At 45.2% G+C, this 15,675-nt stretch overlaps 1 protein-coding gene across 3 annotated transcripts in view; it reads right to left on the reverse strand.

Annotated features, from left to right (window-relative positions):
* The window catches only part of PAPOLG (poly(A) polymerase gamma), a 465,484-nt gene that overhangs the window by 303,679 nt on the left and 146,130 nt on the right, over window positions 1-15,675 (reverse strand). For all 3 annotated transcript variants that reach the window (XM_085612363.1, XM_085612362.1, XM_085612364.1), the window contains exons 3-5: window positions 12,787-12,853; window positions 7,013-7,094; window positions 5,163-5,276 (exon numbers count right to left, since the gene is read on the reverse strand). In XM_085612363.1, coding sequence (XP_085468489.1) covers window positions 5,163-5,276; window positions 7,013-7,094; window positions 12,787-12,853 — 263 coding nt within the window. The remainder of the gene's footprint in view (window positions 1-5,162; window positions 5,277-7,012; window positions 7,095-12,786; window positions 12,854-15,675) is intronic.

Genomic DNA, 15,675 nt, shown 5'->3' on the forward strand with positions numbered 1-15,675 from the left:
ACAGGAAGGAAAAGGTGAGTAATGCCTTTGAGAAATCTGTTGACAACTGGGGACTTGAAAATAGAGGGCTGATCGGGCAGCCCAAGAAAGGCTGAAAGAGCAGAAAGGTAGCCCTTGATAGTGCCCAAAGCAGAGCCCTGCTGGGCCAAAGAGAAAAGGAACAAATGGACCTCAGAAAGAGGGGCAGAAAGGATCTATAGCTTTCGCTGTGCACCATGCCACAAATTATTTCCACCGACAGGCGGAAACAGTTTTAGAGGAGGAACGCCTGACTGCCAGAATCACATTACAGACTTCAGGAGGCAAGTCAAATGGAATCAGCTGCCTCCAATAAATCTCCACACAAGGAGGTGGAGGCTGGACAGGTTCGGGTGGAGGACCGTACCCTGTTGCTGCGACAGAAGATCCTCCCGAATAGGCAGTTTGATCCATACTCATACTGAGTAGCTCGGGATACCAAACTCTTCAAGCCCAGTCTGGGGCCACAAGAATGACTTGGGGCCACAAGAATGACTTGGGGCCACAAGAATGACTTGGGGCCACAAGAATGACTTGGGGCCACAAGAATGACTTGGGGCCACAAGAATGACTTGGGGCCACAAGAATGACTTGGGGCCACAAGAATGACTTGGGGCCACAAGAATGACTTGGGGCCACAAGAATGACTTGGGGCCGGTCGCGTCTGATCTTCAGCACTCTGGGTAGAGGTAGAAGTAGTATAGGCGGTAAAGCGTACAATAGACCGCAACTCCACTCTCAACGGAAAGGGTCTCCAAGCGAGTGCCGTCTTGGAAACTCATACGCGCAGAACTGCTGACATTGCGCGTTCTCTTCGGTGGTGAATAGATCTAACCAAGGTTCTCCCCACTGCTGAAAGGGACCTTGCGCCACTTCAGAGTGAAGACGCCATTCATGATCCATCATGCACCTGCGGCTGAGCTCGTCCGCCCTGACGTTCAGGGTACCTGCCAGGTGTTGAACCACCAAGGAAATGCCTTGACGTTCCAGCCACGTCCAGAGACGTAGAGCCTCTTGACATAGGGTCCACGACCCCACCCTGCCCTGCTTGTTGCAGATGGCAGTGGTGTCTGAACACCTACACTTCTCTCCCCTTGACAGAGGTAAGGAATGCTTTCAGTGCAAGTAGGATCGCCCTGAGCTCCAAAAGGTTGATATGGAGCTTGGACTCCGCCGGAGACCAGAGGACTCTGATCTCCACCTCTCCCATGTGGCCGATCCTTCCCAGGAGGGACGCGTCCTTCACTACGGTGTGCTCCAGTTGGGGAAGGTAGAGGGATCTGCCGCTGACCCAACGTTGGTCCGTGAGCCACCACTGCAAGTCCTGTACAGTGCCCTCCGAGATCTGGACGTAGTCGGACGGGTTCCCCCGATGCTGCGTCCACTGGAACTTCAGGTCCCACATATGCCATCTGGCATGATAGATCAGCAGGATGCAGGAGGCCATGAGGCCCAGCAGCCTCAGGGTCTTCCTGACCGAAACCCAGGACCAGGGCTGAAAGATCAGAATCATAGCCCGAATGTACCGACTCGCTGTTCAGGAGGATAAACCAGAAACTGCGCTGTGTCCAAAACTGCTCTGATGAAGAGCTTCCGAGAGGGAATCAGGTACGACTTCGGCATATTGATGGAAAACCCCAGCAAATGCAGGAGGTCGGCCGTAGTCTGGAGGTGGAAGACAGCTGCCTGGGGCGAGCCTGCCTTCAACAGCCAGTAGTCGAGATAGGGGGAAGACTGAAACCCCTGATCTGCGCAGATGAGCTGCGACCACCGCCATCACTTTTGTGAACATCTGAGTGGCGCTGGTAAGGCCGAAAGGGGGCACGGTGAACTGAAAGTGCTTGTGCCTACCGTGAACTGTAGGTAACACCAGCTGGCTGGCAGGATGGGGATATGAAAATAAGCATCCTGCAAGTCCAACGCTACCAGCCAATCTTGTGGGTCTAGGGCAGACAAGACCTGAGCAAGAGTGAGCGTGAGCATCTTGAACTTCACCTTCCGGAGGAAGCAGTTGACTTTCCGGAGGTCCAAGATAGGATGCAGGCCCTTGTCCTTCTTCGGAACCACGAAGTAGTGGGAACAACCACGACCTACATCTGGCGACGGAACGCGCTCCATGGCCCCCTTAGCCAAGAGGCTTGCAACTTCCTGCTGGAGAAGCGCCAAGTGATACCCCGACATGCAGTGGAACAGAGGTGGCATGGCTGGAGAGGTAGACTCGAAGGGGAGTAGCCCCTTCAGACTATTTGCAGAACCCACCTGTCCGAGGTGATGGCGCGCCAGTGGGGGAAGGTGATGGTGAATCCTGCCACCCACTGGCATCTGGTGGGCCTGAAAAACACCAGACTAGGAAGGTTTTGAGGCAGCGGCAGCAGGGGCGGTGGTGGACTGACCCTGCACGCTCTCCTCTGGACCCACCCCCAGCGAGTCCCACGTCCACAGCTGCGCTGAGAATGCAGCTGCACAAGTTTGCGGGTTTGAAAGGAACGTGCCTGGACGCCTCAACCCTGACCTCGAAAGGAGCAAAAAGCAGACCACGAGGGAGTACACGTGGTGGCTAGACCCAAGGACTGGGCTGTAGCTCGAGAGTCCTTAAACAGTTCCAGGGTGCTATCTGCCTGGTCACCAAAGAGGCGTGTGCCATCAAAAGGCAAGTCCAGCAGGGTGTTCTGGACATCCCCGGAGAAGCCAGTAGTTCTAAGCCAAGCGTAACCGTGCAGCGCCAATCGTGGAAAGTGCCCAGCCGAGAGACTCGGCCGTGTCAAGCCCACAACGGATGGTAAATTTAGCAGCATCTCTTCCCTCAGTAATGGCCTGGGAGAGAATCACCCACGTCTCCACAGGGCACTGAGGTAGCACCTGTGCCACGGTGTCCCACACAGTATGGGACTAGCATCCCAACAGGCATGCAGTATTCACCGCTCGCAACCCAGAACTGGCAGAAGTGGAAACCTTTTTCCCAAACCGCTCCAGTTTCCTAGATTCCTTGTCCAGTGGAGCAGAAGGGAATGCACTCGGCGAGGTAGAAGCCTGGACAACCAGACTCCGGTGTCGGGTGTTGAGTGAGAAAGCTGGGATTGCCCGGCCCTTTCTCGGATTGGGAGCCAATGGAGGGATCTGAGAAGGGGAGTAGTATGGTGTGATTTGGGTAAACCATATGCCAGGCGGGCGGCTTGGTTTTGCACCAGTTGGAGCCTCCGGATGGCGTATAAGGGGGCGCCGTTGTATAGGGCATTCCCATAGTCCAACCGGGAAAGGCCCATGGCAATCAAGATCAATTTGAGGGCTGAAAAGGAAAAGAACCGTGAGATTTTGCGAATGATGCGCAAGGTAAAAAAACAGGAAGAAACCACTGTGCTAATCTGGGAATGTAGGGTCAGTTGTTGGTTGAAAGTAATTCCCAATGTCTTGACGGTGGGAGAGAGAAGGAGGGGGACCAAAGGTGGGGGGCCAAAAGAAGGGAGACCAAGGGTTGAGTTTACCGCCAGTGAGAAGAAGCTCGGTCTTATCAGGGTTGAGCTTGAGGTGGTTAAAGCACATCCATTCCCTGATAAAGACCATCACTGACTGGAAATTGGAAATCGAATCAGGGGAGTTAGAGAGGTTAAAAATGAGTTGGAGGTCATCAGCGTAATTAAACACAGTGACCTCCATCCTCTGCAAAGCACGAATGAGCGGGCAGATGTATAGATTAAAAAGGGGGGAGAGGGAAGAGCCCTGAGGGACGCCACACAGCACTTTGCAGGCCTCGGAGGAAAAGTTTGCCAAGTGGACTGCTTGTGAACGGTCTCAAGAACGAGCTGATCTAAGCCAGGGTAGAACCTCCAATGCCTGCCGCCTCGGCACGGGAGAGGAGGATGGTATGATCAACCGTGTCGAAGGCGGCCGACAAATCGAGGAGAACCAATGCTTGGGAAAGATTGGCGTCTTGCCCCGCTCCGATAACAGAGCACCACTTTTTCTGTGGAATGGAGGGGGCGGAATCCCGCTTGGCAAGGTGATAAATAGCCGCTGTCCTCTATAAAAGAGCTGAGGACTTTGCTTACATGGCGTTCGAGGACCTTGGCCAGGTAGGGAAGGAGGGAGATGGGCCGATAGTTTACTAGTGCTGTGGGATCTGCGCCTGTTTTTTTCAAAATCGGAACGATGGTGGCTGATTTATGACATGAAGGGACAGTGCCTGATCTGAGGGTCTCATTAAGAAAGATAAGGGGGGGGGAGGGGAGATGGGCAAGTGAGGAAAATATCGCGCAAAATATAGGCCGGGCAGATGTCGGCGGGGGATCCCGACTTGACGCATGGGAGCAAGGAAAGGAAGGATGCAGAACGACAGACAACAGAAAACTTAACGTGGCACAAGTTTCACATCAGTAATTGGTCAGATAGCAAAAGGTAATGTAACGGCTGGTCTGTACAAGCATTTTGATCAAAGTCTTTTCAGTATGAAACCAATTGGTAAAAGATTACATATATATAAAAATGTTGTCCAGTACATTTGTTGTAAAGTCACATCCCAATACATCGTTAAATGATACAGATCTACAAACACTGGGTACCTTTAGAATCCACAAGATGTGTTGGGAAAGGGGGGGGGGGGGGGGGGCGTATAAATATGGCAGATGTAAGAAAAAAAAAAGGTTTAAGAGTGAACTACCCAAAACAAGGGCTCATCACCAGGAGTGGCGGGCTTAGCAGCCATGAGTTTATACATGGCTAAGGAGTGAAATACGCTGCCTCTTGAACAAGGTCCTTTGTGGTACAAGGTTACTTGCTCTTCAAACTTGCTTTTCAATGATCACCTCCAAAACTGTCTGACAGGTATGAGTGTGCGTGTGTGTGTGTGTGGTTGTGGAGGTGAAATGTGCCACAAATCCCCACCCTGACCACAGGTAATACTAGAAATCACGATACCAATGAAAGATCGAATGTTGGAACAGTAATTCAACTTAAACAGGAGGCTTATTTAAATTAAAACAAATATGTTATTCAATAGAAATCAATCATCTGGTGGTTGTGGGATTAAAAGTGTGCACGGTTTGGAAACTGAACTACATTTTTACAGAACGCACTTTAGGTTTATTTGCACTTCATCATCGAGATCCCAACAAATGATGCAGTTTCCAATTTGAATACAAACAGAACACTTGCCCTTAGGTTTTTGACTCCAGCCAGGGGCTTCAGCTTGTCAATAAAGCTTTGAAAGAAGTCTGACCTTTCCACATAGCGAGGGGCCACACAGAGTGCATCAATGTCAGCACCTGCAAGAAAAAAAAAAAGGTAAGGATAAGGCTCTGCACTCCAGCCACTTAAGCTCTATTAGATTAACTTTAAAACTGAACTGTGTACTTCATAAACCACTCCGATGCAATGGCTACAATTAATTCACTATAACAGATGAAATGGAAGCAATGAGTACATGAATTAAATACGCACAAAGAAAAAAAACAAAAACAAAAAACGCACCATCATGCATGCACAATTTTGCCAGCTTGCGACAGGCTCCAAGAACTAAGAAACAAGCCGGTAGACTTTTACAAAAGAAGCGGGACAGATTAAGCAGGTCAGTTAAAAAATAGTTCAAGCAAGCAAGTCATGGCACAAATCAGCATGCTAATTCTTATTGCACCGCTGACAAATCTATCCCTTCATGCTTAAAAATGCACTATAATGTACATAACACAACAAACATTAACAGCTAGGAGATCTCCAAGTTTTTAGCTGAAAATGTTGAGAAGTTAGTACTTGGGGACAAATTTGGAAAACACATTGTACAGCAAAACAAGAAAGTAATGGAAAATTCTGCAAGAGTAAAAACAAAAAAAACACTCAAACTACCACCACAATAAATTAAGCTTTATTATTGAAGGTTGTCTCCTCACGTTAATCTACTGGGTTAACTCAGGTTGGCTACATCAAGTTTCTGGATTTAATTAACCAACACAAAACAAAAGTGTGACAAATATGTACGATGTAACATGGTTTCAGGATAATAAAAGCTCTATGGAGCTTGCTACCGAATCTGGGTAAACACCCTGGTTTATACCTGTGGTAGAGAGTATGCTGGAGCAATAATGCAATCCCTTATCCTGTGCCTAGGTTTAGGAAGAACGCAAGTAAATGTTCAACTGGGAGTCCACAGGACAGCATTTTATAATTGCATCTGTGCATACATGAGATCAGAATATATACTACGTTCATGTAAATGGAAGGTTGCATATTGAGAATGGTCAGATAAGACACCCTCACGGACTTATTCAAAGGATTGCGATTTCGGATCACTTTATAATGGTATGTAGACCGAGAATAAATAGTTCACACCGTGCACTTATTTATTGGTTTGTAGCGTTTCCATGTTTCTTATTTTAACTTGCAAATTTGATTGTGGGGGTGACTGGTTGATTCAAGAATGCATCACTGGGTACATCGAGGTGTTGGTATGGTTCAATTGCCTTATGTACCACAATAAATTACCTTAATGCCGTTTGTCTAGATTTTCGGATTCCCCCCTCTCAACGTTTGCCATTGTGATAGCTCCCTGTCTGGCTAAGAAGTCAGAAGGGAAGGGGCTTGTGATGCAGCACGATTAGGCATCCAGCACTTAACCAATTCGAGTGCGTCAATGAGCTTTAAAAAAACTGGCAATAAGAAAGAATCCACTTGTCAGCCAGCATGGTCTACCACAAAGTCAGCTGCTATATACTCTTATGGCCAGTACAGAACACTACCTGCAAAATTCCTGAAATGACCAACTTGTACAATAAAATACAGGCAATTGAAAAAATACACCCACGGTAACAGCGGTTGGTTAATAAGAAAAGCAACCAGGAAGATTTATATATTTCGGCTTCAATAATGTAATCATTTAAAATACAGCAAGCATGTGAACATGTAATGTTGGTCATATTGTCCAACTGTTATTCAACTACCCACCCCAAACAGAGTGAAAAAAACAAATAAAAATAGCGTCTTATGAACTATAGTGTAGCATCCATACCTTTTGTGTGAACTCCAAGCCTGTATGAACCAAATGTAAAAATCTTTCCACCAACATTAGCCACAACCGAAGGGGGGAGGTTCTGAAAAACAGATTGCTTGTAGTTAGACGGTATAAACTCCTTTTAAGTGATCTGCATAAGATTACCACAGTTAATTAGGGCTTGACTTCATTCATTTTACTAATCAATACAGTTGAGAGTTTAAAGATACCAACATTGAAATTAAAAGTGCAAACCTTCCTAAGCTACTTTATACCTTGTGGAATCAAATGCATCCCTTCAATGTCCTGATGCAATGAAGGAATACTCCTGTTCCTTTATATGAGCGGACCATATTCCATGGGTGGTTTTGATAAGAGTGTGAAATCAATGTACGATGGGGCATACCACATTACTGCAGTTAATGATGGGCTATTCAGACAGAATGATGACCCTGCAACATGGTTGGAGCCTCCCATGTTAGAACTTACTACATTATATGAAAGCCCTATATGCCCTCGTGGCACTAGGCACACTGGAGCAGGGAAGAGCCAGGCTCTCTACACAAAAGGCACTCTTCGATTCATTGAGAGGTCACAAGGAAGGTGCCTGGTCACATCTCAGGAAGGAGATATGGCTGATAAGAGTATCATAAAGAGTAGGGCTGGGCCCTGGGCTACACTTTGGATGCACAGATCACTGTGGCCGATTCAGATGTGAACTTAAGTCACTCCCATTGTCTGTTTTGTGGGGGTATTAGCTTTGGAGTCGAATAGGAAGAGAGTAGTGGGTACTTCAAAAGAAGCAGAGCCCCAACATAAAACTTCAAAGAATCAAATCCTAAAAAGCATTTTGGGGTCTAAAAATGGACTATGCAAAGGGCATATTGAGACCCCAAAAACTCATCTACCAAGCAGCCAGAGAGGCTGAGAAGATGGAAAGCTCTGAAAGACTTCTGCCTGACCAGGACTGGGGGGAAAAAAGGCCTGCATGTTTTCCAGCTGTTTGAGTGAACATCACTCTGGGAAATCCAAGAATACCTGTCCTGGAGCGCAAGTCTGCCTGCCAAGACCACTGTGAGGAAGAGGAGTGCGTTTGAGACAGCGAGGTCTACTGGGGAGCCCTGTGGAGTGGACTCCCCACTGACCTCGCACACTCTGTTTCGGCCTCAGACAGCCCAAACTGGCACAGACCATGTACCCCTACGTCCTCATGTGCACACGAGGTAGGCCACCGCCAGCGTGTTTTTCATCATCAGTGGTCGGATAGGTGGATGGACTACAGGAACAGGTGATGGACTACAAGAACAGTCCCCCTCTGGTGAGACTGGTCTCGAACTCCTGGGGAAAGGGTTAAACAAAAAAAAACAAAAAAAAAAAAAAGGACCTTAGCAGGAAAGAACTATTCTTACCTGCATGGTGCATGAGGCCATAGGACCGACTTTAGAGGTACCCATGCTGCCCTGACGAAGGCTCAAGACCCATTTTAAGCTCTCGGGGGCCAAAATATGTTGGCAGATTGTACCCAGGAAGTATGACTGAGACATCCGCTCATGATTTCATCTTAAATTGGTTATTTACCCTGCCTTGTGTACCCATAAAATAAACATTCTTGGGTACATACAGAGGCAGTTTTAATGTTTGGACTGGACCCCCTCGTTTAGCCAGTACTACTTTGAGAGACCAAGATGGTTGTACTATCCTAGTACTAACAGATAAAGCATGTCATAAGGCACGTGAGGCTTCTCCATCCACTCTTGGTATTTTGTTTCCCTAAGACATCACATCCAGTGAGAATACGGTGAATAAGCTACCATACCCCTTTTGTGTGGGCACTATTCCGTGAAATAGGACAATCCTATCCAAAGGAGCGTGTTGACCATTCTACATCATGAAAATGGCTGTGCACTTAGCTATAGGCTTCAGGTGATCTCTCACAGGACAAGCATGAGGCAACATTAGAAGCGGTGAAGTGCAGAATGTTTAAGAAATGCCTTCTGTTCCTTTCTATGAAGGAAGCCGTGGGCTTAGAGGATGCACCATGAGAATAAAGTGAGACTTAAATGCTTAGCCACTGCCCCCTCAGAGTGTACGTAGTCTGCCTCACCACTTTCATCCTTCCCTCCTAACGAGTCCTGTGGTGTGGTTTGACGTGTACAAGTGAGTTTTAATAGTATATCTCAAACAAACTTTTTTTTGCTTTCGCAGAAGCCATCACACCAAGCTGCATCCCTTTAACAGGCCCATTCTGTGACAGGTGATCCTAAAGGAGGAGACTGTCTCCTTCCTTCCACCCCCAGGAGCATGCATTACAAAATGGGCAATGATCAAGGAGTGGTTTGTGGTTACTCGTGCATGTAGCCCAAGCAATCTACTCTCAAGCTTCTATATCTATATTGCGGGGACAGCACACTGCAAATCAACAACAGCTATCTAAAAGAGTGATGGTTACTTGTACAAGACAAGTGGTGCCAGTGTCATGCACACAAGTCTTTGACAGCCATCACCAAATACATTGATTCAGCTTAAAAATAAATCCAGCTCCTCATGGTTGGCCACTCCTGTGGTTAAGGTCAATGTAATTGTGCACCCTCACTATTGTTCTGGATAGGGCAGCTGGCTCTGAAGGCATGCTACAGAGGGCACCAGAGCATCCTAGGCATTCGGAAAAGGGGGAGCAGTCGCTACAGAAACTAAAAGGGAGACTGAGTGGGTGACCGTCCCATAATTCCACAACCTGCATCATGCCTGAGCAGATGTTTCATCTAGGACCCATCCCAATCAAGACAAAGTCTGGCCAGGCCAGTCTTGCACATGCAGAAGCATGACTGCTCCTCCCAGGCCCAGCACAGTAATATGCCTGCCGGTACGCAGAGGATTATTGAAGCTCTGTGTATTTGTTGGTCAGAGATTCTACGATAGCAAAGGTACAAGTCCTTGCTTAACTATCGCTGCCATTCGAGGATTACATTCTTGATTAAAGCAGTCAAGATTTTAGTATGAGGCAGTATAGACATTAAAACGAACTCTATACAGTGAGGTCGGGTGGATTCATTTCCAAGTGCGACATTTGTGCCTTATATTTCCAAGTCGTGGACTGGTAACTAAAGATTGCAAAAAGATTTTAATTATACAAAACCAGGATAATCGAGAGTCTGGGTTCCAAGTTTTAAAACCTGAGGAAGGGGTTTTGAAAATGCATGTTTACAGTTGGATACGAGGATCCTCTGGGACAATCATACAGTACAACTTGGAGTGTCTATTGTCTTGAAAAAGATGGGAATAATATAACAAATACCAATGAAATGTGTCGATGCATTTGTTACATAATTCGTAGAAGTGGCTGGACCTGCACATACAAGTACACGATCTATTATACCAGGTCACAGTTAATGGCCCCAACTAATATGTTCTTTTGATGACAGAGTATACTGTATGTTTTTTCTCCTAATATTGGGTGATCCAATTCTTTTAAAGAAAGTGTATTAAATGTATGGAATTTGTGGGTTTTGTTTAATTGAAAACCATCTAGGCGATATGCAATTGTATTTTAACCAATATTATTATACCAAAATACTTGTATACATTTTTTTTAAAAAAAAAACCCTTGTGACCATTTCTGTTTTGGACTACAAATTTTTGTTGTCTATTACATGGGCTTTTTAAACTCTTCTACCATAGTGTGTATTTGAATGGTGAGGAGTGAGTTGAGTTTCCTTCTAATCTAGTGCGGAGTCAGCAAGGGGACATTTGCTTTTTGTACCAGCACAGTGCAAGCCAATCCCCATGGGCCCATAGCCATGGGTGGCATCAAGGTCCGGGACGTGGTCCCTTCCATATAATCCGTGCTCACTGCTACCTCACTCATAGCACTTTCCCAGAACTACACCATGCTCAGGTCGCTATGATTACCACCATCTTAGGTCCAGGCTTAATAGGTGGCCATGGCTAACAGGTCCTTAGCAGCAGCTCCTCACAAGCTCATTGCAACTGATGTCTTCAGTTGATGTTTCACTCCCTCAAACCCTGCAAGGTGCCAGGAAGTTCTAGGTTTAACATAGATACCAGTGGGAATGAGGAAAGCTATTGTGAGCCTGTCCTACCCGGCCAACATCTTGGATCTGTCCACCTATGCTGCTTTTTGACTGTCTGAAACTGCAATTCAAGTATTCAATGAAGGCGCTGTCTGTTGGAATGCTTCCTTTTCATCTGGTGAATGGTAACTGGTTCCTGTGCCACTGCAGACAAGGATATGAGAGATAAGCCATTGACTGACCACACAAATCTACTGCATTTGTTTGGAGTCAATGGGAGAATGTTTTCCAAGTGGGTCATCCAGGAGGCTATGGTTTGCAGAACAGATAATGGGGGGAGAAATCTACCAGGCGAAGGTAAAGTGAGTGACTTCAGCTGGACCTCTGTCTTCCAGACTAGTGCCATCATGGCAGTTTCCATCAGTTCTGAGCAGTGGATGACCCAGAACATGCATGCTATCCATAACCTTTATTGGATGATGTAGCAACAGCTGTCCGGACTGGAGCAATGCAACAGCTAGAGCCTGACCTAATGTCTTGAGCAGCATCCATCAGATTGCATACTTCTTCCAGGTACAGCATATAAAATAGTTAATTGCTCGGCTTACCACTGTATAGTAGTCCTATAGGAACATGGCATAGCTTCATGTCAACTCCAAGAAGCAGCCATCAATAGATTTGGACAAATGGCATCTAACCTTTAAGTATTTCATTATAGGAAAAGTACTCACTGGTCAGTAATCCAAAATATCGAGTGCTGGATTTCACAGTAAAAGATAAAAATAAAAAAAAAAAGTAAAAATTGAGTGGTCCCACACCAGCGAGCCTTAGTCATAAGGTTGCATACATAAACAGGCGCAATAAGGGCCAAAACATTAGCTCCACTTTGGAACAGCCCCTACCAGCCCTTTCATTGAGAGGTAGAATATTAGAGTAGGGAGGTAGCACTGGGTTTTAACGACAAAAAAAACAAAAAAAATAAACAAAAAAATAAACGCCCACCCACACATTCCATGTCCCCAGTTGTACACATAGTAGACGGCACAAGCCAAGGTGAAACTAGTGCTTCTAATGAGGACTTCGATAACCGTTCTCATGGAGGGCAGTCTACAGTCGAAGCACATTCCCAGAGGGAGGAAAATCAGATTTGTTTCCTCCCTCATGTGTCTTAGTGTTGGGGAGCACCCAGTTTGCACGCTAATCTGCCTATTTTAACGAATACTGCATACCAGGTGATGTTACAAGTTTTGATATAGCAGTTACTCAAGCAGATGAACCATGGACCAAAGCACACATTATCTTTATTACTACCCAAATAACATCACAGACCGTTCGGCATCAAGAATAAGCAAAGGATGTTACGCTAACAGATAGGCATTTGGAGTGAATTCTGGAAAGGCAGACAGTCTACCAGAGTGAGGATTACTTGACAGAGTACAAATTACAAGCAGGCTGTTATAAGAGGAGGGCAAAAAAAGGATGCAAGGAAAAATTGTCTAACGGCCTGAACTGCAGAAAAACATGCTGCCGCATTTCTAAGTCAGCCAGGAACAGCATTTTTACTGAAGAGCAGCTTAAGTAAATACTTAATTGAGACATACTTCAATTTCTAACATATTAGCTCAGAGGGGAATTAAACATATTGACCCCTCAAGCTGCACGAGACAAGTCTCAATCAGACTTTTTAGAAAACACAAGGTAACTGCTCCTTGAACTTGGCACTCCCGATGCAGACACTCGGCACTCTTAAGATTAGCTTACCTTGGTTTCATGGAGCTCTGCAATCCATTCTTTCACCAATTTGTCCAATTTACCCAAAACCACTAGCCTACAAAGAGAAAAGTAAGAATATAAAACAAGCATTGGCTAAGCCAATAGGTCGCGTATTAAACATTAAAATCAAACAGGCTTGGGGCATGCCTGCTCACAGATCTTCAATGAAGGATAAAAGGCAATATAGTTTAAAGCTGACGCATTTGCATGCATGGAAAGTACTCGGCAAATTGAACGAAGACAACACCAAAGGCAGATAATCAGCTAAGAAGCATTTCACAAGAGGACCAATAAGAGAAAGGTTGGGTAAGCAAAGTAGAATGGCAACAAAAAATAAATGGAAGTTAATGAAGAAGCAGCTAAGTTGGCCAAAAACTTTCAAGTTACGTGCAGTGAAGTTAATGTTAGAGAAACAAGGTTCAGAACTTAAAGTAATTCTAAATACAGAGGTAGTTTGGCTGACAAAAATCTTAAGATCTAATTAGCGGTAAGCAATCTATTTATATACACCTGGAATGTGCAGTCGAGCAAAGTTTAGTAGCAAGGACTGGGACCTAAGGATAAGTAAATGAAAATATTGTGAATGTTAATTTGCCAGAAATACAATTGGTGAGTGGGAAGCAGTTTCTTGAACTGAAACTGTAATGTGCGGGAACAGGGCACAAGTCGAGGGTACACACGGGTAGATTGTCTACCCACTATTTTCACAGGGTGGGCACCGTCTACTCTGCCAAGAGATTGGGCCCCACAAAAATATGCTAAACATATCACGGTGTAATTTTCAGACACCAGGACACCTTCAGCAGGGCCTGAACGTTATCTACTTTTGTTCTGAGCAGCAACACAGGCGTCAAGGGACTTATAAGACGCAGCTGACACCATACCAACAGCCGAAGTTAAGGGGCCTTCATGCCTCTTTATGTTGAAGTATCCTGGCTGGGAATTATAGGGAGCCTCACACTTAAATGTAATGGAGTAAAAACAAAGGCAAACAGCTTATTACTTCACAGGTACTTAAGAGGCATGCTTTTGACTTTGTTCTGTCACTTGTATAAGAGATATGGTGCGCTGCAAGAATGTCAGATGTTTTGGTTGTCCCATTATTTACACAGTTAACAATTGAAATACCACTAATTTGTTTAATTTCCTTCATAGCTCTTTAGCACTGTTCATCCCAATGCAGGGTTGCAGAGTGCCAGATCGCTTTACATCACACGTCACATTATACACTGACAATAAATCATGTGTAAATTAATTTACAGGTTGTGACACCTAACAGTCAGCCACATGTCCCTCATAGCTCAATGTGCTATATTAGGAGTACAATTTATGAACTGCAAGTAACAAAAGGATCTCCCTGTTAAACGCATTAACCCACTGTAGGAGGCTGGCATAGTATATGGTGCACACTTATTTAAGTGAATAATTGTAGCACCGTGCACTAATCCAGAAAACCCTTATACTGGTTTTAGTGGTGTTAGACAACCTTAGAAAGCTCTTTAAGTGGTAGCTGTGGAAAGCCGCCTTCAGACTTAGTCCAGAAGGAGTGTTAAGCAGCTTGTTTGACCATATCTAATCATAGTGGAGGTTAAACGAAAAAGAACCACTCAGTGTAGTTATAAGGAAAATGCTACTTACCAGTATGCATCTGTTCTTGGCATATAGAGCTGTAGAGTTGTATACTTTAGCATAGATCGCCATTTTGTGTTGGGCTCGGATGTTTGCATTTTGTTTTTGTCGAAAAAGTCATAGTAGTCACAGGATATGCGACTCCTCCTTATGGTGATAGTGTGCATGGGCATCAACTCCATCTTCAGATTGTTTTTCAGCATAAAGGGTGATGGAGTTAGTAAGCGAAACAGAAGAGGATGTGATGCATCTAAATAAGATAATACTGCAAGAGATAAAGGTACCAGGGGAGGTGGGTGGGCGTACGTAAACTCTACAGCTCTACATGCCAAGAACAGATGCATACTGGTAAGTAGCATTTTGCGTTCGAGGCATACGAGCTGTAGATTGTATACTTTAGCATAGACTGTAAAGCAGTTGTTTCCCCTTTAGCGGTGGCAACCTGTATCTGTTGCAGTAGTTTAAAAAAGTGTTCTTAACACAGCCTGTCCCACAGTAGCTTGTTGCTTGCACATCTACACAATAGTGTTGAGTGAAAGTATGCGGTGTGGACCAAGTTGCGGCTTTGCAGAGGTCATCTAGGGGAATGTTCCCTAAGAATGCCATAGAAGCCCCTTGTTTGAGTGTGGAATGAGCTCTAGGGGGATAGTTAATGTGCGTTTAGCTTGAAGATAGCATTTTAGGATGATTTTAACAATCCACCTTGCAATACCAGTTTTTGAAATTGGATAGCCTTTGTGAGGTGGGGAGAAAGCTACAGAAAGTGGTTTTGTTTTTCTAAAACTTTTAGTTCTTTCGATGTAGTAGAGTATCGCTCTTTTAACATCTAGCGTGTGGAGAGCGCTTTCAGCTACTAAGTCTGGTAGAGCGAAAAAATACTGGAAGGTCAAACGACTGATTAAGGTGAAAGGCAGATACCACTTTAGGTAGAAATTTTGGATTAGGCCTAAGAACCACTTTACTATGGTGTATTTGTAAAAATGGTTCTTGTATGGTGAATGCATGGAGTTCACTCACTCTAAGTGATGTGATAGCTACGATGAAGGCTACTTTCCAAGTAAGGAACTGCAACTCGCATTTGTGTAGAGGTTCAAAGGGGGACTCATGAGTCGTGAGGACATTAAGGTTCCATACAGGAGATGGTGGAATTCTAAGTGGAATTATCCCTTTAAGTCCTTCCATGCAAGCTTGAATAGCTGGCACTCCAAACAATGATCCATTTTGTCTGTTTTGGAGGTAAGCAGCAAT

The sequence above is a fragment of the Triturus cristatus genome, chromosome 6 (assembly GCF_964204655.1).
Source record: "Triturus cristatus chromosome 6, aTriCri1.1, whole genome shotgun sequence".
NCBI lineage: Eukaryota > Metazoa > Chordata > Amphibia > Caudata > Salamandridae > Triturus > Triturus cristatus.